We start from the raw sequence: 23,479 nt of genomic DNA on the forward strand, positions 1-23,479 counted from the left end.
AGGCATTAGAAGCTTGAGAGTGTGACTCAATGCTACTCTTACTGTGATTTCCTTTTATTGTAAAACAGTGCCCAAATTATACAGCTTCTCCAATTCTTGTTTTCTCTATCTGAAAGGAGGGGACTAAGTCATCTATTATGGTACAGTTGTAAAGACAGACAAAGTGAGTTTAAGGGCATAATAAAACACACCGGGCCCTTCAGGAGAGGTGCGGAGCTAACGTGTCAGAACCTGTGGACATTGCTGTGGTATGGACATTAGGTGAAGGTGAGCTACAAACAGCTTTAAATGTGATCCTGCTTTAACACAATCAGTACAAAAGAGTGAATTCTCATCCCTAAGGCCAGGCTCAGAAAAGGGTTCCATTAATATGAAGAGGCAGGCTTACCCAACCACTTCACCCAAGAGGAGTCTGAAAGATTAAAATCAGAATGCAAACATTCAACCACAAATCATCTCCTGCTGTTTTACCTGATCAACCAGGTTGATGGAATGAAAAATAAAAAATTGCAGAGGAACAAAGACACTTATTTCTCTTAGAAGCCACAGGTTCCAGCAGTCCTTAATCTTGAGCAGAGGCAAACTGTCTGCTGTTTTCCTTCCCAGAATTTAGGAAACTGGGGAGGATCCTTGCAGAGAAGCAGGGGATCCCATGAGGGATCCGATCAGGTGTAGGAATGAGAAACAGTGCACAGGGTGACAGGGAGGTTGAGCCATGGAGGGCTCAATGGGAGGCCCCGAGAAGCTGAGATCAGAGCCACTCCTGAATTCTAAACTCAGCGCTGCGCATGGCTGGGGAGAGGTGCCTGCATAATAAATATGTGAGATGTGGACTGCAGCTACAGTTCCCCAGCAGGGTAGCTGGGTCAGAGAAATCCCCTCACAGAACAAGTCGTGGGAAAGGAGAAGCTGCTAGAGAGGCCACCATTCTCAGCAAATGAACTGTCATATGTGTTGCAAGTCATGTTTGTCACTAATAATTAACATGTGTTTGTGGTGTACCTTAAAGATTTTTAGATTGTTCTCATGCTATCTTCCTTGTACTCCCCTCAGCACCGATGGATGGGGTGTCGTGTCTTAAACTATGTGGGAAGGAGTGGAACCTATGCTATGTGTCTTGAACCTAAGTAGCTGTCTAGCAAGCACACTGCTTCCAACCTAATGCTCGGTTTCTTCAGGATGTCTGCAGAGGTGTGGAGAGAGAGAATCCACGGACGGAGACAATTCCTGCAGCCCCTAGCCACCTTTCACACGGACCCTAACTTTAAAGATCAAGAGCTGCAATTCCCGAGACAGGCAGGCCTGAGTCTGGGGCCTGGCTCTGCTGGGTAGTAAGTCTGCTACCTCAGACAAGTCACTTTAGCTCTCTGGTCCTTTGCAAAGCAGGGTTTCTCACGGCTCCTACTTCATAGGACTATTTTGAGAAGTGTGATAATACCCACAAAGAGCTTTTAGTGCAAAGCCTGGCTGGCATACAGGGCAAGAGCTTAATAAAGGGTAGCCAAATTGGAGGAGATAGTGTTAGTCAAATGGGAACCATGTCTAACTCGGTTTAGACCCAAAGAAGGGAGCGTGTGCCTCCTCAGAGCATCTCAGCCACGAGTGTTCAATAGATACAGATCAAAAAGGACTAATATATTTGGAGTCCTCAGCAACCACAGAACCTCTTAGGTATCCCTCAATAGTCTTGTCCTTTCATGTAGCTTTATTATTAATGTTATTATTATTACTACTTATTATTATTAAAGAAAGGAACCTAGTTGGTACTTTCTTTACTCAATTTTGTTCCATGGGTAAGGTGCAAGGGAGAGATAGAGTATCCTGTGTTATTACTACTCTTGCTCTGGAACTCGAAATTTGAACTAAGCCACTCATATAGAGAAATTAATTTAAATTAAACTATTTTTCTAGTTACCAGAACGAGTCCGAGGACTGTAGTGGACACCTTCACACATATGATATTTATGACACACAATTTATCCAACATAATTTAGCTGTTATCTCTTCCTATCCACTCATGACTTCAGATTCCTCAATGGGAGAAAGCTTCAGCATGTCTTGGAACTCTTTCCTAGAGCAGCTTCCTTGACACTGACCACACTCTTTCCCCCTAGATCACCTTCTCTCGAATACAAGGCCATCCTTGGAAGCCCAGGAATCACATTAAAAAGAAAAAGAAAAAAAAAAAACCAACCCCCCCCCCCAAAATAAAACAAGAGTGGAAATTTTAAAAGGATGATTAATAGTAAGACATAACTTGGAAAACGAAAACAAGTGGGTAGGAATCCTTTTGCTTGTGCTAATTGAATTGAATTGTGCATTGGCAGTGATTCCAACCATTTGTAACCAAAGAGCTGGTGGTGGGGGCAAATCATGCCATGTTTCCACCGAGAAGTTCTGCAAATTGCTCAGGTCCAGGCCCAGATGCAGGCGCTGTATCTCTGGGGTACCTGGAAGAAATAATCTCACTGCAGTAACAATTGGAAGCAATTCAGAGTCCAAGACTGCTCAGATTCCCCTTGTGGATTTTCTTCTTACTCTCTCTCTGCTTTGCTCTCTTCCTTTCTTATTTCCTTTTCCCCCTCAGCTAAAATGCAACTCCTGTGTTTCTTCTGGATAAGAAAGGTGGGATTAAATTTTAAAAGGACACAAATTTAAGCTATGTCAAAGCCAACAACAGTAATAACATACAAGTTACATGTAAGTACAGGACGGCGCTGTCAGACCCCAGACTGTTGTCCACCTGCACGGTCACTCGGAAAATGCCCACGTTCTGATAGACGTGTTTGATCCCATCTTCCATGGAGCTGAGGTTGACATAAGACACTGCGATGCCATCGCCAAAGTCCACTTGGATAAGCGTCCGCTGGACATCACCCTGCAAAAGAGCCCAGCGTCAGCGGGAAGGGAGTCAGAGCTTGGCTGCTCTTGTCTAGGGCCCCGGGGCTTCTTTGGTCCTGACTCCCTCCAACAACCAGGAGCGTCCGTCTGTTTTGATAGAATCCCTCTGACATTCCCTGGCAGGAAGAAATTTGCTAAGATGGATACTCTCCAAATATGAAGGGCACCAACGACCAGAAATTTCAAAGTTTTGGAGATAAACAGTGTTTGATTATCAGGTTCAATTTGATATCTAATTACTCAGAAGGTTTTGTTAACAGTCTTATCACACACATCAATAAAAATGGCCCACAGGCAGCTTCAAAAATTCAACCTACCTGTTGTGGTCACCAAGTACCTCCTGCGTCCTGAGTCACCCTCTTTATTTCTGGTTCCCTAACCAGGCTGGAGAAAGGGTAGAGGACAACCTGCCTGACATCAGAGAGTACGCTACACTATTACTTAAAATCATAACGGTGAATTCTCTTAGAATGCAGGATTTTGTACTATGAAATGGTCTCATTTTACTCTTCACAGAATCTGAGTCTGGACAAAAGAACAGGCGAATTTCAAACACTTTATAGATGAAGAATCTGAAGTCTATAGAGGTTTCCTCATTCACTCAAGGTTAACACAACTAGTAACTGGTTGTCCTGGGATTCTGACCCGGTCCTCTGGACTTTGGTTCACCCATTCAACAGATCACCGTGAGTTAAGCATTGAAGACCCCCAAGGCTTGACTCCTAGTGTGCTATTAACAAGCTGGATGACCTCAAACACATCATTCAGCCTGCTTTGGTTTCAGTTACCAAATCTATGAAATGGGCACAATAATACCTTACCATCTTAACTCAAAAGATTCTTAAAAATATGTAGGTAATTAGTAATCTATAAAATGCTACACAAAAATAAATGACTATAAAAATAACACAGCTATAAAAGACCTACAATATTTCTACAAAGCTTGACTGGAATTATATGATTCTAAATCTCCCATGAGCAGCCAAGAGAAGGTAAAGTCTCTATTCCAAAATCCCAGAGCTGTTTAGTTTTTCAAGGAGCAAAGTTGTTAGACCCAACTGGCAAAAATAAAACAACAACAACAACAACAACAAAAACAACAAAAACACATTTCCTTCACACAGTTCATCCTAATCAATCTTTCTTTCTTTCTTTTTTTTTTTTTGATAGTCTTTTGCATTTTCAGGTAAAAAATAAAAAAGGAAAAGAAACACCTTTAAACTAGAAATGTATTTTTGATTAAGTACGGTTTATATGGTATCCTATTTTTTGAAAAGGCCAAGTTTAAAATGCTGACATTTAAAGAATTAATTCACAGGAAAAGCAAAAGCAGTTCAGATGCTATGAATCGGTGTGAACTACTCCTCTGATCTATGCTCAGCCAAGCACTGTCCAGGGGCTCGGTGAGCAGCTAACACTCGGTGAGAACCTTGCACAGCTCTCAGTAGACTCACAGGCCAAAGTCCTCCTCTGGGGTAGGAAAAGAAACTCGACTCCAAATGAGAAGTCAAAAAACCACAAGTTCGGGCATTGTGCAATTACTTGAATTCCCTCTACTCATAAATATAAATGTCAACTCTTCTTGCTAACTTGTCCTTCACTTGGGCAAACAGAGTGGACTGATGAATCTGTCATTCTGTTTCTGGTGAGTTTCCACTTCCAGGTTGTCTGCTTTTTTTAACAGAGTGGCTGGGAAGCCAGCCCTCTGTGTGCACCTGGGGGAAGAGATCACCTCTGGGAACAAGGGTCTGGGGTAAACATCAGGGGTAGATGGAGTTCTCCGGGTCCTGAGACAAGCAGTAGAGTAGGACAGGGGAGAGACGGGCTTCGTGGGGACATAGAGAGCATCAGGCAGGGTCATCCTTGACGAGAGAGCAGAGGGGAGATTCCCACCTGTAGGCAACACTGCTTCATTCTCCCAGTGGGGCGGGGGTGGCCGGTGAGAGCAGCCACCCACAGAACTGGCAAGAGGAAAATGTTAGCCGCTATCACTTTAGTCTACCTTGCCTTGAACGTACGGTTGGGTATTCATTATTTTCCTTTAGTTGACCTTGATTTAGACCTCTTGTCAGTTACATAAAATCCCTCCCAGTTCTGTCTGAATTTCATGTGGTTCTTTGGCTTGATAATATTCCGACATCTTGACTCACAATGAAGTTCTCTATACATACAATAGGTGAAAGAAGGGAGTTACTCAGTGTTTACCTGAGTGCATCAGTAAGCCTCTCTAATGGAAATTTTTAAAATATTTTGCAATGTTGAGGCCCAAATACCACCCAAGACCACTGCAGTCAGGTTTTTAGAAGATTCATTTATCTATCTAGACATATGGTACATACGTCTAGATAGATATATATCTCACCTTAATATACATCATATATCACCTAAACACACACACACACATATTTTGCAGGGAGGTAAATAATAACCAAATTAACAATGCCAACATCTTCTGGGATTTCATGAGCTTACACATCATTAGTGGGATTGATGCACTTTAAATAATCACACCAGTAAGAAAATGGTATGGGGGAGTGTCCCAGGGCATGGTCAGCATGTGCGGTCAGGAGAGTTGGGAAGCTGACCTACTGGGAACTTCAAGAAAGTCTAAGAAAATGAACTAAGAAAACCTGAAGGCAGAAAATAAATTAGCCAAATGGAGAAAGTGAGTGAGTGAGGTGGGAGGTGAGGGAGTCTAGGTAATGGGAACAGAGAGAAACTGATGTGCAAGGGCCCCATGGCGTGTGGGAGGTGGTCCTATGGAAACAGGTGAGGGAGATGGAAGAAGAAAAAGAGACAAGATCATGTTGTAAAATGAGGCAGACAAAGGCCTGGGGGGATCTGTGGGCCCAATTTCTGAATCTGATCTTTCTTTTAAGAGCAAAGGGGAGCTGTTAAAGTGTGCCAAGTAGGAGTTTGGGGTAAGACGGCATGGTGGTACCTGACCTCTCTGGCTACCATATAGAGGACAAAGTGAGAGAGGTCCAGGTATGCTGGGAAGCTCATGAGTGGGTCATTCAGTGTAGATGATGGCAGACTGAAAGAAAGCTGCCTCATGAAGTTTTATGCATCTCTCTGAAAATTAACTCCAATACACCTTATTGGTGTTGTCATCAGTTATTCTAAGAATTTGACAGCAGCATCTCTTATAGATAGACATGATAGATATTGTTTTGGATGTTGACACCCAACTACTACCCAAGAACCACCTGTTTCAGGGCTTTTGGGAGGATGCTCAGTCCTGTTGCAGACCTAAAAGGTCCCCAGTTGATGTGCACTCAGGGTTGAGATCCTCTGGTTCAGACTGTTGAATGGCAGGCTTTCTTGTGATTGAATTCATCCAAAGTGAATATGAGACAGCACAAATAGATGCTATTCTTATTACATTTTAATGTGATTGATAAAATTTCATCAGATGCTTTATGATTCTAAGGGCTAAAGGTGCATTAATAAAGCCAGGAATGGAAGGACTGAACTCACTGTTGATGGACAACAGCGTAATCACTTAAAGAAGTTCCAAGATATGTACAGTCAAGATTTGCTGCCTTCTCTAGGACAAGGAGTTGCTGGCTAATACCATAGTCATTTGCGAACTCCTCAGAGCTGGATGTGTTCTGTTAATGGCTGGATTCTAGGTGCCTAACAAAATGCCTGCAGATAAGTCTTTTTTGTTGAATGTAGTTTGAACACTGTGCATTTATAATGTGTTTATCAAAAAAATTTAACATATTATCTCATTTAGCTGTTAAGATAACTGGGAGATTGAAAGGACAGATGCAATTTCTATTTGATATGCTAGGAAAACTGGGGCAAGGATATGTTAAGTAAGATTCCTAGAGTCACACAGTTATTAAGAGGCTTACCAAGGGGCTTTAGATTGTCCATTTAGCACAGTCTTCACTAAGTTTCTTCAGATGAAAGTTGCTAATAATACCTTTCAGGTGAGAGAAAGGTGGTATCAAAGTTGAGGCTCCATTTTTTCTCTTGCTTGACTCTATTTCTGACTTTGACTCTGTTTTCCCCTCTGTCGACATTTTTACTTGGACACTTCTACCTAAAGAATAGTTGGCATGAACTCCATACTCTGTACCTTCTGTCTGCCCTCCAGTGAAGCAGTATCATGCTCAAGCCATAGAGAAGATAGAGAATGCAAGAAAGAATCAGTATCCATAATCCATGGTTGAAGAAGTCTCGTGGGTAATTGCGAGTTACTTGAATCTAATGAGTTAAAGCCAATGTTTCTGCACCTGAACCCGGGTCAGCAAACACCTGGGCTATCATAGAACATTCTTTACATCCATTGCCCCTTAGTCACATGCCCTAATATAGATTCAGAACTGAGAAGACTGGCTCAAATAAGTACCTGACAAAAGCAGAAAAGCTACAGGAAATCCAGATGGGGATTCTCCAGGGGCATTGCTGACTTCTGTAATAGAAAAACAAATGTATCAAAAGGCCACAAGGAAGGCGAGACTAACGGGGGCAGCGAAAGGTGGACGAACCTATCAGATCCTGTGACACGGACTCAGAGAAGAACGGGAAAATAAATGCCACAGTAACTCAGCACGGAGGCCTCAGTCCAGAAGTGAGACACAAAGAAGTGTCAGAGACCCGCTGCATGGAAATCAGGCTCATGCTGGTCTGCACAGAGCAAGGCAGTGGGCCCGACTCATGCTTCAGTGACATTTTGTCTCAGAAGAGCTTAAATAAAGATCATCCAACAAAAACTGCCTTGTAGAGACATGGTTAGCATAACCCATTTTTATTAAAAATAAACAAAAAATGTCACAGTTTATATACCACAAGTCTGAGCGTGTGGGTATGGGACCAGAGAAGGTGCTGACAATGTGACCCATACTGATTACTCTGGTCTGGGTGGCATGAAGGGAGGAGTAAGAAGACACCAGGAGCTCTGAAGGACAGAAGGGAGACATGCAGGAAAAGCACTATCCCATCAGATTTCAAAGGGGATAGAAGCATTGCACATCACAACATTTTATCTCCACTATTACTGTAAATATTGAAATATTGATTAAATACATTGAACCTAAGCAGAAGGTGACACAGATATTATATTTGATGATGAGATACAGTCAGCTTTGATTTGGGTATCTGTTGTTATTTTAGTACTCTTTTGGCCACAAATTAAGACCAAAATAAAAATCCTTAAGCAGCATTGAGCATCCTAAAGAGAAATCATAAATCTCAGCCCTTTACCTTTATGGCAAAGAAGCTCTAGGAAGGGAAAAGTCACTCAGCACCACCCAGCATGCTACTCCAGGTCGGCAGACACAGGTTAGCAAGACCTGGACAAGTGGGAAAGGAGAAAACTATGGAGCAACGTGCCCTGGACTTCAAGTGAGGTGCTTCATCTGTCAGTTGAAGGAGTACATGGGGAGAAGTGTTATTCACACAGTACTTATTCAATAGGATCGAACCCACGTGACTCACACACAATGGGAGGTGGGCAGTTAAGATTACTCTTGAAAACGCCCTGGTGGTCACTAGGAAGCAGAGAGAGGTTTCTTGAAAGTTTATTGTGCGAGAAATAATAGGAACTGCTTTCCATGTATTATCTTATTTAATCTTCAACCCCGGAAGACTCAGGCCTGTTTAAATTTCCCTAGAATCATTAGACTAGTCCTTCTGAATTCCAAGTCCCACACGCCCGCTCATTCACAAGACACTCAGACTACTCTGCTGTGCTCATGCCTGCTTGGGTGCTGACGTGGGCATTCATTCACTGTGAAATCAGAGGGCTAACTGCTCTGGTTTGAAGGTGCCCTCCAAGGGTCATGAGCTGGAAACTTCCTCCCCAGCATAATGGTGCTGAGAGGTGGGACCTTCTTGATAAAAACATGAGTGCAGGCCCCTTCTCTCTCCTGAACACACATGCTCTCTTGCCCACCTACCTTCCACCATGGGATGAAGCATGAGACAACTCTTACCAGATGCGAGTACCTTGACTGTGAACTTCCCAGCTTCTGGAACTGTAACTAATAAGTCTCTGTTCTTTAAATATTACTCAGCCTCAGTCTATTAGAGCAGCACAAAACAGACTAAGACACTAATTAAATCCTTTAGGGGCATGCCGACATGGAAAAAATTCTTCTGAAAATACTGATGTAAGAGGATCCCAGTGCAATGTGCCAGGTTCTATAAAACAACGTGGAAGCTGCAAAACTATAATTGTGAGGACCCCTGGTGGTGTCATTATTTGACAAAGGATGAGAAACTGTAATCTGGAAGGAACTGTACCGTGTTGGACCTTCCCATGGGACATTTTATAATGGTGAGCTGGGGATTTCATAGGCAGGACGAAATAGTCTACCATAAAAGGCAGTTATGCCTTGTCTCCAGGCACGTTCCTGGTCCTCTTGTGCTCCTTTCAAGAGGTGCTGCCAATGCTGAAAGCTGAGTCTGCCACGGCAGACTGACTGGGAGAGAGTCTCCCCAGCATGTCTGGTTTGAATCAGGCCCTATGGGCTTTTCTTCAGTTTCAAATCTGAGCTCTGGACAACACTAAGAGGTGTAGATACCTGCATAACTGCAGAACAGAGGCAGCCTCCTCCCCTTGCCTGTTCAGAGATGATTTTCTAAAGCACAGGGTCTCCCCAGGTGCACAGGTCTCCTGAGCCTCTCTGTAAGCAAAGGCAACAGTGAACTTGTATGGTCTGACCTGGAGAAGGAACGGCCACCCGCTGAAGAGGATGATGCACAAGGTTTAAAGGCACAAGTCAGGCCTGTCAAGGCCAGAGATGCCAGAGAAGTCACAGTATTGACCGACACATGATTGGACTGGATGCATGATATTTTACCATTTCTTAATCAGATGGCAACTAGCTGGGTTTTTAAGCCTTTCGCTGAAGACTCTGATTCTTGGAATTTGCCTAACTAAATTTCCAAGTATTTCTAGATGTAATATCCAGATCAAGAACTGCCAATAGGAACCTCACAAAATGATTTAGTCCTTCACATAACACCATATGTTTGAAGGAACCACAGATTTTCAAATTTTCTTTTTGTGTCTTTTGTACTTGGTGTCTGGCTTAGGGTAGAACAGCACATAGAGAGAAAGAGGGGCACTGGGTTTGTGTAAGTAGAGACATGACTATAAATAGGGCCTCTCTACTGCATGTAGATATTTTTGGATGATTAAAGACTTTCTCTACATCACCATCACATGGTGGCTTAAGGAATTAGCTCAGTTAGGATTTGGCAGGAAAACTATGGGGTTACCAAAGGACATAAATCTTATAAATGTTTTTGAGTTGACTTTTAAATCACTCATAAAGTAAAACATTCAACTATGTAATAAGAACAGAACTACATTTTTTAAATGAGTAGTAGGAAGGTTTCCTTAGGAATCAACCTGTGTAACAAGATTTTCCTAGTAGTAAAAGATGTAATAGAAATATGTAAGTTTTATGATAAGAAAGAAAAAAGAGAGAAAAGGCACAGTAGAGTCATTGGGAAAATGTGGAGAGTGATGGAAAAGAAAACTAAAATTGCACACAGTGAATAGATTGGTGAATATCATCTTAAACAAGGAGAATTCAGGGACACATACACACAACCAAGACCACCATGACAGCAGCAGAATCACTATTTTAAGTCTTGCTGTGAATGTTTTCAAATAGCTTGCGTTTTACTCCCTGCCATAACTTGGTGGACTTAACCAAGTCATACAAGCCCTTCTATGAAATGCATGTACCATTTCTTACCCAGGAAGATGCTTCATCTCCTTTCCAAATTATTAGGCTGTTGTGGAATTGAAGCGAGTTTACAGAGGCCTATGGGGGCGCTACATGGGGAAGAGGTGCCCTGCAGAGGTTAGTTAAAAGTGACTATTACATGTCCTTTGAAACACTTGAAGCATTTGGATCTCAATTTTTTCCCCTGTAGATTAAAGATGGGCAGATCCCATCAAGAAGAATAAAATAATAGCATTTGCAGGTAAATGGATGGAGTCGGAGAGTATCATGCTAAGTGAAATAAGCCAATCCCAAAATACCAAAGGTTGAATGTTTGCCCTGATGTGTAGATGATGATATATAAAGGGGGTGGGGAGTGGGGGTGAGAGAAGAAGGGAGGAACTTTAGATTACACAGAGGGAAATGAGAGGGGGGAAGGGGCGGGTGTATGAAAGATGGTGGAATGAGATAGACACCATTACCCTATGTCCATGTATGATTACACAAATGGTGTGACTCTACATCGTGCCCTACCATAGAAATGAAAACTTGTGCCCCTTTCATATACAATGAATCAAAATGCAGTGTGTAAAAATAAAAAAACAAAAAAAGAGAAAAAAAATGATGGGCAGAACAGAGGAGTCTCATTGCTACTTCTAGTTCAAATAGCTCTGACTTTTATAATTCCATTAATGCTTGTCATTGGTAGTACTGACACCCACACAGTCATATCCTAATATATCTTTGGGTTGCAGTAATCATCTCAACTCAGAGGTGAAGGTACAGGACTTGGTGCTACTGGGACATGGTAGAAATTTTACACTGTACCTCTGTCCTGGATCTGGTTGAAGACTGAGCTGCTGAAGCCGAGGCATGGAATAATGACTGGTAAACCGTGAAGCCAGAGCTGAAGGAAGTTATCCACCGTCAAGGATTGGCTGGTGTTGGTGTGGTAAAGCCCTTGTTCAAGAGTGCCTGCCACCACGTGGATGACATTAGAGCCGTGTGGCCTCAAGCAAGCAGGCTAGCAGGATGAAATTCCAAACTGCAGATTATTTCAGGACTCCAGGCCCTGGGGTGTTCACTGGGCTGAAATCCTCAGTAATAAGTCAGGTACTTCTCTTTGCTGGTCAAGACAGAGTAAAGCTCTTAGCAAACATCTCTCCTCTGAGACCCCAAGGGACAAAAGTATCCCAATTTATGTGTACTGCTTTTGAGAGGAGAGAAAAATAGAGCCCAACCAATGCAACTTGAACTTCAGACAGGAGGCCGCTGGCTAAAGACAACCCATACTGCCTGTCCCAATTCCTTTTGTCCTTTGTTACCTCAGGCAACAAGGGAGAAGAGATGAAGTGGCTCAATTGCCTCATTAGAGTTAAAGAGAGGAAAGCTGAATGGGTAAGCAATAACACATGAGAAAGTCTCAAATCTCATGGCTCATTGAAATCAGTTCCCGCTTCTTTGTGTGGAAGGAGAAAACACTGAGGCTTCTATGTCAGGACTGAGCTGGCCTTGAGTCTGATACCTGCCCCAACTCAACACTGTCTGCCAATCCTTTGTGCTACTTCTAAAGGCTCCAAATAGGCTTTCCTCTAGATGAAAAAGTAGGTCAATTTCTGTCATGAATTCAAACAAAGGAGTGTCTCACAGCACGTTTTATTAAGGCCATCTTCTCTGCCATCTGATGGCAGCCAGCACCCTGCAATATTTATGAAGTGTTATTACATTGTGGGCACTTTCCTGCCCCCATCAGTCTTTGAATGTATGTGAAATTACGGCTCATAGGAATCCATCTAATGAGGACACAGCCCTCATGTTTCACAGTTAAATCTCACTAAAGTTATAACCATGAATTTTCCTTCTTAAGTTTCCCTGTTTGTATGTAAATTGAGGTATTGAAACAATGAGATACAGATCAAAGTTTTAATTTCAGTCCCTTGCCTCAGATTTAATTTTAAAGTCTTGAAATATGCAGAGAATTGCATCCCTTTATTCTTACAGCTGTGTAAAACAGACGTAATTTATCTTCTGTAACATGCAGACACTACTTCCAAATTGGGTGTGTTGAGTTCTAGAAACTGATTAGGTCCTTCACCTGTGCCTGCAGGTTCTCGCACTGGATTTCTCTGTGACGTTATCATGCTGAAAGTCTGTAGGCTCATTAGGTGCTGGTTAGTGGCTCAGAGGTCATCCATCTTGAGTCAGCCTCCAAATGCTGAGATGTCACTTCTCACTGCATGATTGGGTCTCAGTGCAAAAACACCTTTGATGGACTTGGTGAGACTCAGGCATAGTTGAAAAGGTTTGGTTTCTTAGACACCTCATGGATTCTTCCACTCCCTTTGTGGTTGGTTCCTGGATCAATTGTTCTTTGTTCTTAGAGAAAATGACGCATAAATACAATGTATGAGCGTGTGTGTGTGTGTGTGTGTGTGTGTGTGTGTACATGCCTGTGTGTATGTGCATGGGTATATTCTCCTCAGTTCTGCTACAATGAGTCTGAAACGGAAGCAAGACCGCTCCTTTGTCTTTCCAATCCTAATGAAGGCCCCCCTGCTTAGCATACACCAGTGAGAACTCTAAAAGCAGCAGGGATAGATGCTGACAATAGAAGTTTTCATCACGCTCAACTCTTAGATTGCTCTCTGAGTAAGACTTCAGGTAAGACAGGCAAGCGGGTTATAGAGAAATGGTGTTATGGAGTCACCTGCATCACCTAGATTTTGAGGGTGACTTCATATGCTATTTGTAGGAAGGAATTTAATATCTTACACATGTGAAATCTGCAGTATTCTGGCTCAGGCGCATACTGTCATGTGAAATGACAAGTTAGCCTCCGTACACCTTGCCTTTGACTTTCTACTGTCAATAAGAAGTTCTCTGCTTTGCTCTGGTTTTAGCAATGTTATCAAGCTTTATCAAGGTCATATTCTCTACCATTGGTGGTCCTCCCCCTCCCGCCCCCTCCTTCTTCTTTCTCTCCCTCCCTCTCTCTCTCTTTGTACTAGGGAGTGAATGCAGGGCCTCACACATGCTAGGCCAGTGTCCTACACCTGAGCTACCTCCCCAACCCTTTTGACTTTTATTTTGAGATGGAGTCTTGCCAAATTGCCCAGGCTGATCTTAAACTTGGGACCCTCCTGCCTCAGCCTCCTGAGTAGCAAGAGTTATAGGCATGGGCCACCATTCTTGGCTTCATGATATTCCTGTGTTACAATTAGAACATGTACTAGTAGAGGATAAAGGAAGAGATTTAAATGTCAGATGGAGATTTTAACATGTTTTGTAGGGTATTCAAATTTTAAGAGTCTTTTCAAGTCTGGGCTTTACTCTTCCTGGGGAAGCTTAGTCAAGTCCACATACAATTATTGAGTTACTTTTTCTCTATCAGTATGCTAGACATGTTGAACAGAGATGCTGAAATTGCCACCAGAAGTGACATGATTCCTACATTAATGATATTCATAGTTCATTGGAGAATGTCAAATATATTACTATGATATGATGCAATAAATCTGTTTTTGGTTCTCTACTTTTTAGTACTTTATGCTTCATATGGATGGATTTTCACATAGTGCTCAGTACAGCAAAGGTTTGAGTTAACTCAAAACATGCATTCCCACTTACATCTAAAGTAAGTCTGCTCATGAATAAAAAGTACATGACTTAAAACCAGTGCTTGGCAAAATATTTGTTGAGGATCATATAAAGAGGCATACATCAGACTATGGATTCCTTAGCCTTTCGGTGCTTTAGTTGATATGCACAGGAGACAGAAACTATGTGGAGGGATTTGGATGCAAACAACTGAGAACAAAGAAGCGGGCTTCATCAGCCCACAGGGCCTCCAAGTCCCACACAGGGACTCCAAGACTACAGGAGAAAGTTGAACCACCACACAGAGACAAATTTCAGTGCATGAATGAAAAAAATGTCCCTCTTGGGGAGGGGAATCTTTTTTCCATTTCTGCATTAATCACAACTATGGTGTCATGTCAGAAGGTAGTAGGGACCTCTGGTTCCCTCTGGCACCTGAATGACTTGCTATTTTTCAGGCATTAGAGGAATGACATTAAGTATTCTTGTTGTTATAACACCTGGCACCAGATATGGGGCGTGAGTGAGACACTATTTCCAAAATAAATTAGGTGCATCAAATCTAAGTGAGAAGTGAACTCTCAGAGATTTCTGAGAAGGACGTAGAGGCACCATGTATTGCCAGTGGTGGGTGAATTTTTAAATTCATTTTAGCTTTGGATTTCATTTTTGTTAAAAATATCATATCTTAATTCATATCTAAGCCTCAGGAGAAATTTGATTTACCATACATGGTTTCTAAACTCCTTGGGTACTGCATTCATAGCTTATGCTTTTCAATACTCTTTAGAATAAATTAAACAATGTCAGATACAAGTAGGCATTCATGAAAGGCAGGGTTTTGTGAAGAGGGGGAAACTCAAGAGAGGATTTAGTTATCTCTCTTTGCTGAAATGTTTTTCAACAAACTTATCTGCAAGCATAAACAGTCTAATAAAGGAAAATATTGGTCGATTTGCTGACTAGCGTCTGAGAACACTGGAAAAGTTGTAGTCCAAAATGGCTCGGGCAGAGATGGTGCTGGCTTTTCTTTGTACTTCTTCGTCTTTGTTGCTCTCTGCCCCCAGTCAAGGGTTTCTACAGAAGCATACAAAGTACAGGAAGTTCTTGCCCAGAGAATGTTTCTTTCCACAGAGAAGCAACGGAAAGACAAGATGCCACCAACCTTGAACCTGACTCCTGGCTCTACTACTTAGTAGGCGTGTGATCTTGGGTGAGTTACTTTGCCTTTTTGTGCCTCAGCTACGTCATCTATAAATGACAGTGATGAAACACCTACTCACAGAGTGCTGTAAGATCTAAGTGAGATCATCCAAGCAATGCACTTGCAAACTAGAACAGAGAGTGCTTAATAAATGTTGTACTTCCAAATTGTTGTTTCATTGTGCAAATTTCAATGCTCCCTGGCTACATAGAGACATTTATTCTTCAGTGTTTGTTACATGCACCACACACACCTATGTATATAATCAAGAGAGCAACAGAGACAATGAGGTTGTTCCTGCAAGAGTCTGTAAAGCACTGGCACAGAATCTCACATTCAAATGTGTGGTCTCCAGGGTGGGTTGTCTTGGCTTCCATCTCTGCACAGGAGACAAGAGCCTCAAGAAGTCACGTCTGAAACAGAAGGCAGCAGACTTCACCCATCACTGTATCTTTGCCCTCTCAAGTGGAATGAATTGACTTGGTACTTCTTCCTTTCCCGAGAGCAGAAGGCATGAAGTCACACATCTTAGTACCAGTCTGTTCCCACATCATGCAGTCCAGTGTGAAATGCCTGATGATCTTTATGACATGGAAAGCCAAGTGGAACCGAGACAAGGCCTTGTCCCTCAAGTGTTCTTTTGTGCAAAGGCATGAGCTGACCAGAAGCTCTCTGCTTCAGAGAGTGCTCTAGTATGTTCTTAGAAATGAAACAACAATCTCAATTCTTCAACAGAATAAACTTCTACTACTTCAAAAGAGATACCCTTTGGGGTATCCTAATCAGGTTGCTGGTGTCTCTGGGAAATATACCATGCAGGTAAACAGGGTAGAGGGTTGGTCTAGGAAATGAATCCTTCCCTAAGAATCCAAGAAAGGTTGTTTTTGTTTTTTGCTTCCCCCACCCACAAAGATCTAAATACAAAGTACTATATTATATATGGTTTTATATGGTATTTGTTAATTAAGCTCTTTGTTGAATATAATATACATTTAAAATATACAGTTATACTTCATTTTTACAAAGGGAATACATCCATTAATCACTCAGATTAACTAATTGAAAATTGCCAGTACTACCCCAAATTTCTCTGTCAAAGGTATAATTAGTCTCAATTCTTTCACCAAAAATTGTCTATTTTTAAAATTTAATTAAATAGACTCAAACAATAGGCATTTTTTTCAGTCTGACTTCTTTAGCTCTATATTGGAGATAAGATTCACCCTTGAGTCTTTTTTGCATTTAGCTTTAATTTGTTCTTTTTCATTGCTATATGATATTCTATCCTTAAATACACTGTAAATTGTTATGGTTTAGGGCTCTTATAAATACTTCTGTCATGCACAATATTTTATATATATTCTGGTATATATATGCATGAATTTATAATGAGCAGTCTCCCCTTTATGTGGGGGATACATTCCAAGACTCTCATAGTGTGCCTGAAACCACAGATAGAAACAAACCACATACAAACTGTATTTTTCTACACATATATAAATATGGTGAAGTTAAATCTATATACCAGGCACAGTAATAAAATTTATCTACTAATAAAAAAGAACAACTATACAATGTATTGTAGTAAAAGGTATTTTAAACTGAGAATTTCTCATGTCAGCCTAGGATCTGAATCCCTTAACAAGACTCCTAAAGTGCAAGAAGTAAAATCAAGAATCAATAAATTGGATGGATTCAAACTTCTCAGAAAAGGAAACAATCAATAATGTGAAAGAGAAAGCCTACAGAGTGGGAGAAAATATTTACCACATGCACTTCAGAGAGAACAGTAAACTCCAGGATATATAAAGAACTAAAAAAACTTAACACCAAAAAAGAAACCAAAACAAATAACCCAATCAATAAATGGGCTAAGGAACTGAACAGACACTTCATAGAAAAAGAAATACAATTAATCAACAAATACATGAAAAAATGTTCATCATCCCTAGCAATTAGATAAATGCAAATCAAACTACTCTAAGATATCATCTCACTCTAGTCAGAATGGCAATTATCAAGAATACAAGCAACAATAAATGTTGATGAGGATGTGGGGAAAAGGTACACCCATACATTGCTGGTGGAACTGCAAATTGGTACAACCATTATGGAAAGCAGTATGGAGATTCCTCAGAAAACTTGGAATGGAACCACCATTTGACCTAGCTATCCCACTCATCCTTTTATACCAAAGGACTTAAAATCAGCATACTACAGTGACACAGCCACACTGATATTTATAGCAGCTCAACTTACAATAGCTAAATTATGGAACCAACCTAGGTGTACTCAACAGATGAATGGATAAAGAAAATGTGGTATATATACACAGTGGAATATTACTCAGCCTTAAAGAAGAATGAAATTACGGCATTTGCCAGTAAATGGATGGAGCTGGAGAATAACATGCTAAGTGAAATAAGCCAATCCCAAAAAACCAAAGGAGGAATATTTTCTCTGATATGCAGATGCTAATTCACAATAAGGGATGTAGGGAAGAATACAGTTACTTTGGCATGGGTAGAGGGGAGTGAAGAAAGGAGAGGGGTACAGGGGTAGGAAGGAGAGCAGAATGAATTGACAGTATTGCCCTATGTACATATATGACTACATGACCGGTGTGATTCTACATCCTGTACAACCAGAAGAATGAGAAATTATACTCCATTAATGTATGATGTGTCAAAGTTCATTATACTGTTATGTATAACTAATTAGAACAAATAAAACAAAGAAAAATAAACTAACACATTCCTGTTTTACAAAAAAAAAAGTAAATTTAACTGTAAAACAAACAAAAAGCCCCTGAGAATTTCTTTCTGAAATTTCATTTAATATTTTCCGAGTGTGGTTGATGGTGAGTAAATGAAACCATAGAAAGTCAAATACTACTGTATACACTTTGAGTGGAGAATGTTGAGTCACAGGTTGTACAAATGTTCAGCTACAATACTTACCACCAGGCAGGTCTCCAAAGTGGGCAATTCCAGTCTACGCCCCAGATAGCACTGTGTAGGGTAAGTGGTTCCACATTCTCAGCAACACTTGATATGATTAGTCTTTTAAATACAAATCTTCTGATGATATACAATGTTTTATTATAGTTTTAACATGCATTCCCTTGATGTGTAGCAGAGAATTCTATTATATTCCCATTACTCATTTGCTTACTCTCTCTGAAAATTCCTTACTTTTTCATTTGTGAATATTCCATTGAGTTGCCAGTACTTTTCTTCTTCATGTGTAGGGTATATTTATACTTTCTGGCTAACAAATTATTCATGTAATAAAAGTACACTTTTCCCTCCAAAGCTTTCCTTTTTAGTTTCTAAATGGTGTCTCTTGAAGAACAGAAATTTTTAACTTTAATATATTATCATTCATGGTTTCCTTTATACCCAGTGGGTTTTGTTTCCTTTAAAAAAAACCAAACTTTGTCAAACTCAAGGTCATAAAGACACTCTTCTCTATTTTCTTTTAGAAACTTTAGTTTTATCTTTCAGGGTTAGATTGACAATTGAGTGAGAATTATTTTGTGTATTATATGAGGACATATGGATATTCAATCACCTCGATATTCTATATAGATATTCAATGTTTCAGCACCATTTATTGAAAAGACTATAATTTGTTTATTGATATATATTTATGTATTTGTTACTGATATATATTCATTCTCCATAAGTATATGTATGCATATATATTCATTTCACTAGAGAATACATAAATATATGTTTATATATACCTATCTGTGTTTCCTGACTCTATTCCCTTTCATGGTCAGCTTGAATATAATGGATATATAAACAATAAATCTGGTAATGTAAGTCATCCAACTTTTGAGTTATCTTTGCTATTCTTGAACTCTTGCATTTTGATTTAAGCTTTATGATCTTATAAATCTTAACAGAGAGAGTGCTGGGGATTCCTTTGGGGACCTCCCTGAATTGGAATCTAGGTGGAAAAAAATTGATGTCTTTTCATAATATTGAGTCTATCAATTCATGATCAGGGTATACTACTTCATTCACTTAGGTTTTTTTCTTTTTTCTTTTTCCCCTAATGTGATGTATTTTTCAGGGTAGAGCTATTAAAAGTAACTTGTTAAATCTGCCTATAATATTTTAATGCTATTATAAATTACACATAATTGTATTTATGACTGTCTAAATATATAGAATATATACATACATCCATGTGTATATTCACATATACACGCACACTCTCCCTTTGTGCTAATTTTTCTTTACGTTATATTGTGGTGTGTGTATTTGTGCTTTTTCTGGGGTAATTTTGTTTGTGTCTGAATAATCTTTAGTGTTTCTTTTTTACAGAAATTTGTTTATGTAAGTCACATCTCAGTTTTTTCCTGAAAATATTTTTATTTTAATTTCTTTTACTTGGATTTCATATTTGTTTTTCCCATGGCACTTCAGAAATATCATTTCACTTTTTTCTGAGTTGCTTTTAAAATTTCTGTTTTTAGATTTCAGCGGCCTGAATATGGCAGCTAAGTCTGTTTTTCTTTTGCATATATCATCCTTTGATTTGATGATTTTCCTGAACCTATATACTTATATGCTGGTATCTTTTATGAGTTTTAGGAAATTCTTAGCCATTGGGCAAGGGGTATAGCTCAGAGTTGGAGTGTTTACTTAGCTAGCACAAGGCCCTGGATTCAATCCTCAGCACCACCAAAAAATAAAAATAAAAAAAAAAAAAGAAAGAAAGAAAGAAAGAAAAAAGAAAAAGAAAACAAAATTCTTAGCCACTGTCTCTTCAGAAGTGACTTTGGCTCAGTATGTCCCTTTCTCTAGGACTATAATTCCATCTATGTTAGATCTCCCATCATTTCATCACTTTCCATCATCTCTAATTTCATTTCCTTCATTTTTTTTTCCTGAATCCAACACTTTCTGACTGGCCTTATTCTAGGATTCTAAAATCCGAACCTATTATATAGTTTAACATATGAATTGGAAAAGTTCTTGAAGAGAAATATAAAATACTGGACTCGTCCCAACTAATTCCTCATGTCTCAAGAAGAGAAGTTTAGCTTCCCAGTCTTCTGGATACCTCCCTCTTCCTGCCATATATATTTGGTTTGCTGCAAGCTAATCTGTCATAGCCTCAGGCCAAAGTCCCCACAGAGTTTATTTATGTGAAATATGAGCAATTCCAATTGACCTAAATTAACTTGTTTGATTCTAGTTCCAACTACAGAAGTTTGGGAAAATCTCAGTATTTAGAATATTGGTCTTGAAAGGCACTCATTTAGGAGTATTAAGAAAAGAGTATTAGATTAAAGCACTGGTTTTTAAGTAGCCCTTGTACCAGAAGGAAAAGCTTCTTCTAAGCCAATTTCAAACTCAATATTCGTTTATCCCATAGGAACAAAAATACAAATAATTTTGATCTAACATGAGAAAGCAATCCTAATTACTTCATCTTTTTCTTTCAAGTCATGCTTCAGAGCCTCTGACTCAGCTCTCTCCCTATCACTGACCTTGTTTTTCTCCAAGTGCAAGGTATAACCCGTGAACTTGATCCAAAAGAAGTTCTTAGGCTCCACGCCAACCCTCTAAATGAAAATCTTTGGGGATGTGACTAAAACGCAGCGTTTAAACATGCTCTCCAGGGGAATCTATGCATGTCAAAGACCTGAAGCCAAGGACTGTCAGAAGAAACTGGAAGGTGATGTTCTATGTTTAATCCTGGTATCAATATTGACTTTCTAAATCCCTTTTCATTCACAGGGCCCAGTACTGTGCTAGGCACATTTTAGCTTCCCCCAAGATACCATTGAAGGTAGGACTGCCTGGTGCAATAACCGAGATAATGTAATGGAAGTACACATCCTTTGGAGGCCTTCTTCTTCATCTACAAGATGCCAAGAATCCTGTGTACATTCTAAACCACACAGGAGAAATTCCATCTTATCTACCATCTACGTAGTCAGAAATTTCAGACATCCATAGTTTGGCAAACAATAATTGATGCTCATAATGATGTGTGTGTGTGTGTGTGTGTGTGTGTGTGTGTGTGTGAAATTACTCTGGGAATGCCATTAATGTATCCTGAGGAAAATATTTTGCTGAAAGTGCCAATAAGGCAAAGTTAAAAAAACAAAAACATAATTGTAAATAAAATGAGGTTAAAAAATATACATAAACAAAACCAGACTTTGTTAGAAAAATATCACCAGCTCTAGAAGGTAGGAGGGAATCAGGAGTCAGCCTACCTCTTCCAGCTGCACCATGAGAGTGACATTGTGCCCTTGCTCTGCAGTCAGCTTCCCATCCGCAGTGACGATCCGGAGCCCACGAGGGGCCTTCCCAGGACACTTCTGGGGTTTGGCAGTGTACTGTTCCCGTACTCCATCAGTGCAGTTATTGGAAACCACCTTTCTATACCTAAAAGGAGAAAAGCTCACGTTGTAAACTAGCTCCTTACCATGCAGATTACTTCCACATTTAACTACACCTAGCTGCTTGGCCCTGAGGACCTTCAGTAACCACCCACCTTTCCTGTTACTCTGAGCGTTAAGGCTGATTCCTCTACAGCACCCAACAGAGAGGTAAATAACTGGACCAGCAATTGTTATCTATTATTCGTCTCTTAATCGACTTCTTTTATTCATCTAATCAATTGATGAATCACTTCTTTCATTTGGGAGCTGTAGGAAATGCATACAGTGGCGGACACTGTCTCTACACTCAGTAAGTCTAAAATCTAGTTGAAGAGACATAAATCGATAATCTATGGGATAATTTAAAGAACATATAATTAAGGATTAGAATGAATAATACAGTAGTTCTCTCTTACCCACTTACGTTCTAAGACCCTAGTGGATGCCGGAACATGAATAGTAAGAAACCCTATAAATACAAGCTTTTCCCTATATACATGTGTGTATTATAAAGTTTATAAAGTTTAATTCATAAATTATATTCAAAAAGAAATTAACAAAAATAACAATAAAATAGAACAATTACAATAGTAGACTATAATAACATTAGTGTGAATATGGCATCTCTCTCTCTCTCTCTCCCCCAATATCTTATTGAACTCCCAGCATCTTCTTTGATGGTGTGAGATGAACAATGGTTGTGTGATGAGATGAAGTGAGGTGAATGATATAGGCATAGTGATGTAGAGTCAGGCAAGGTTCATCTCGCTACTCAGAATGAGACACAATTGAAAACTTATGAATCATTTATTTCTGCAATTTTTCCACTTAATATTTTCAGGCTGCAGTTGACCATGGGTACCTGAAACTGTGGAATGTGAAACCGTGGATAAAAGGGGATACTGCATAGATAGCAAGGGCATTTGCAACTCAGAGAAAGGATGCTCCAGAAATGGTGTAGTATAGAAAAAGCTGTCTAAATTTGGTAATTTCTAGTCATTTCTTGATTAAACTATTGAAACCTTACATTGAGGAGGCTTCAGTTTTGGCATTCTGAGTAAATTCTTCTAACTTTTACTTATTTCTGGTTTTAGTTTTAATGAACCAATAAATGAATTATCCTACAAATGTATCCTTTTCAATTTATTAGATATTTATCAGCTTCAGAGTAAATTAGAATCTGTTTGCAGAATGAACAACCTTTACGAAATTTGAGGTTCAATATTACCAAATCATTTTTTTTCTTAAGGGTCTCAGTGACCCCCATATTTATATTTGATTTCTCAAATCCACTTGCCTGGAATTAGTGGTAGAACACACATTGGAAGAAATCGAAGTATACTAGTCCAGAGGTTGGCCACTTCTTAAGGGGTCAGCTAATAAACATTTAGCCTTGCAGGCTATGTGGTCTTTGTCACAACTACTCAGCTTGGTGACTGTACCATGAAAGGGGCACACAGTGCCTGAAAGAATGGGTAAAGCTAGGTTCCAGGAAAACTTCCTTTACAACACAGGCAATAGACTGGATCTGAGTTGCAGACAGTTTTCCAATTCATTTACATCTAGTCAATGTCCTTCCCTCTGTTCCTGAGTCTCAGGATTGATGAGCAAAAAGCAGGGTTAAGAAATCAATGAGAAACTTGCAAAAGCACTTTGGACACTATGGATCAG

The 23,479-nt window shown here is 39.9% G+C and overlaps 1 protein-coding gene across 6 annotated transcripts in view; it reads right to left on the minus strand.

The window, feature by feature from the left end:
- The window catches only part of Sorcs1 (sortilin related VPS10 domain containing receptor 1), a 470,846-nt gene that overhangs the window by 43,137 nt on the left and 404,230 nt on the right, over positions 1 to 23,479 (minus strand). For all 6 annotated transcript variants that reach the window (XM_047552963.1, XM_047552962.1, XM_047552961.1 and 3 more), the window contains exons 18-19: positions 21,641 to 21,812; positions 2,692 to 2,878 (exon numbers count right to left, since the gene is read on the minus strand). In XM_047552963.1, coding sequence (XP_047408919.1) covers positions 2,692 to 2,878; positions 21,641 to 21,812 — 359 coding nt within the window. The remainder of the gene's footprint in view (positions 1 to 2,691; positions 2,879 to 21,640; positions 21,813 to 23,479) is intronic.

Source organism: Sciurus carolinensis, chromosome 5 (assembly GCF_902686445.1).
Source record: "Sciurus carolinensis chromosome 5, mSciCar1.2, whole genome shotgun sequence".
Taxonomy (NCBI): domain Eukaryota; kingdom Metazoa; phylum Chordata; class Mammalia; order Rodentia; family Sciuridae; genus Sciurus; species Sciurus carolinensis.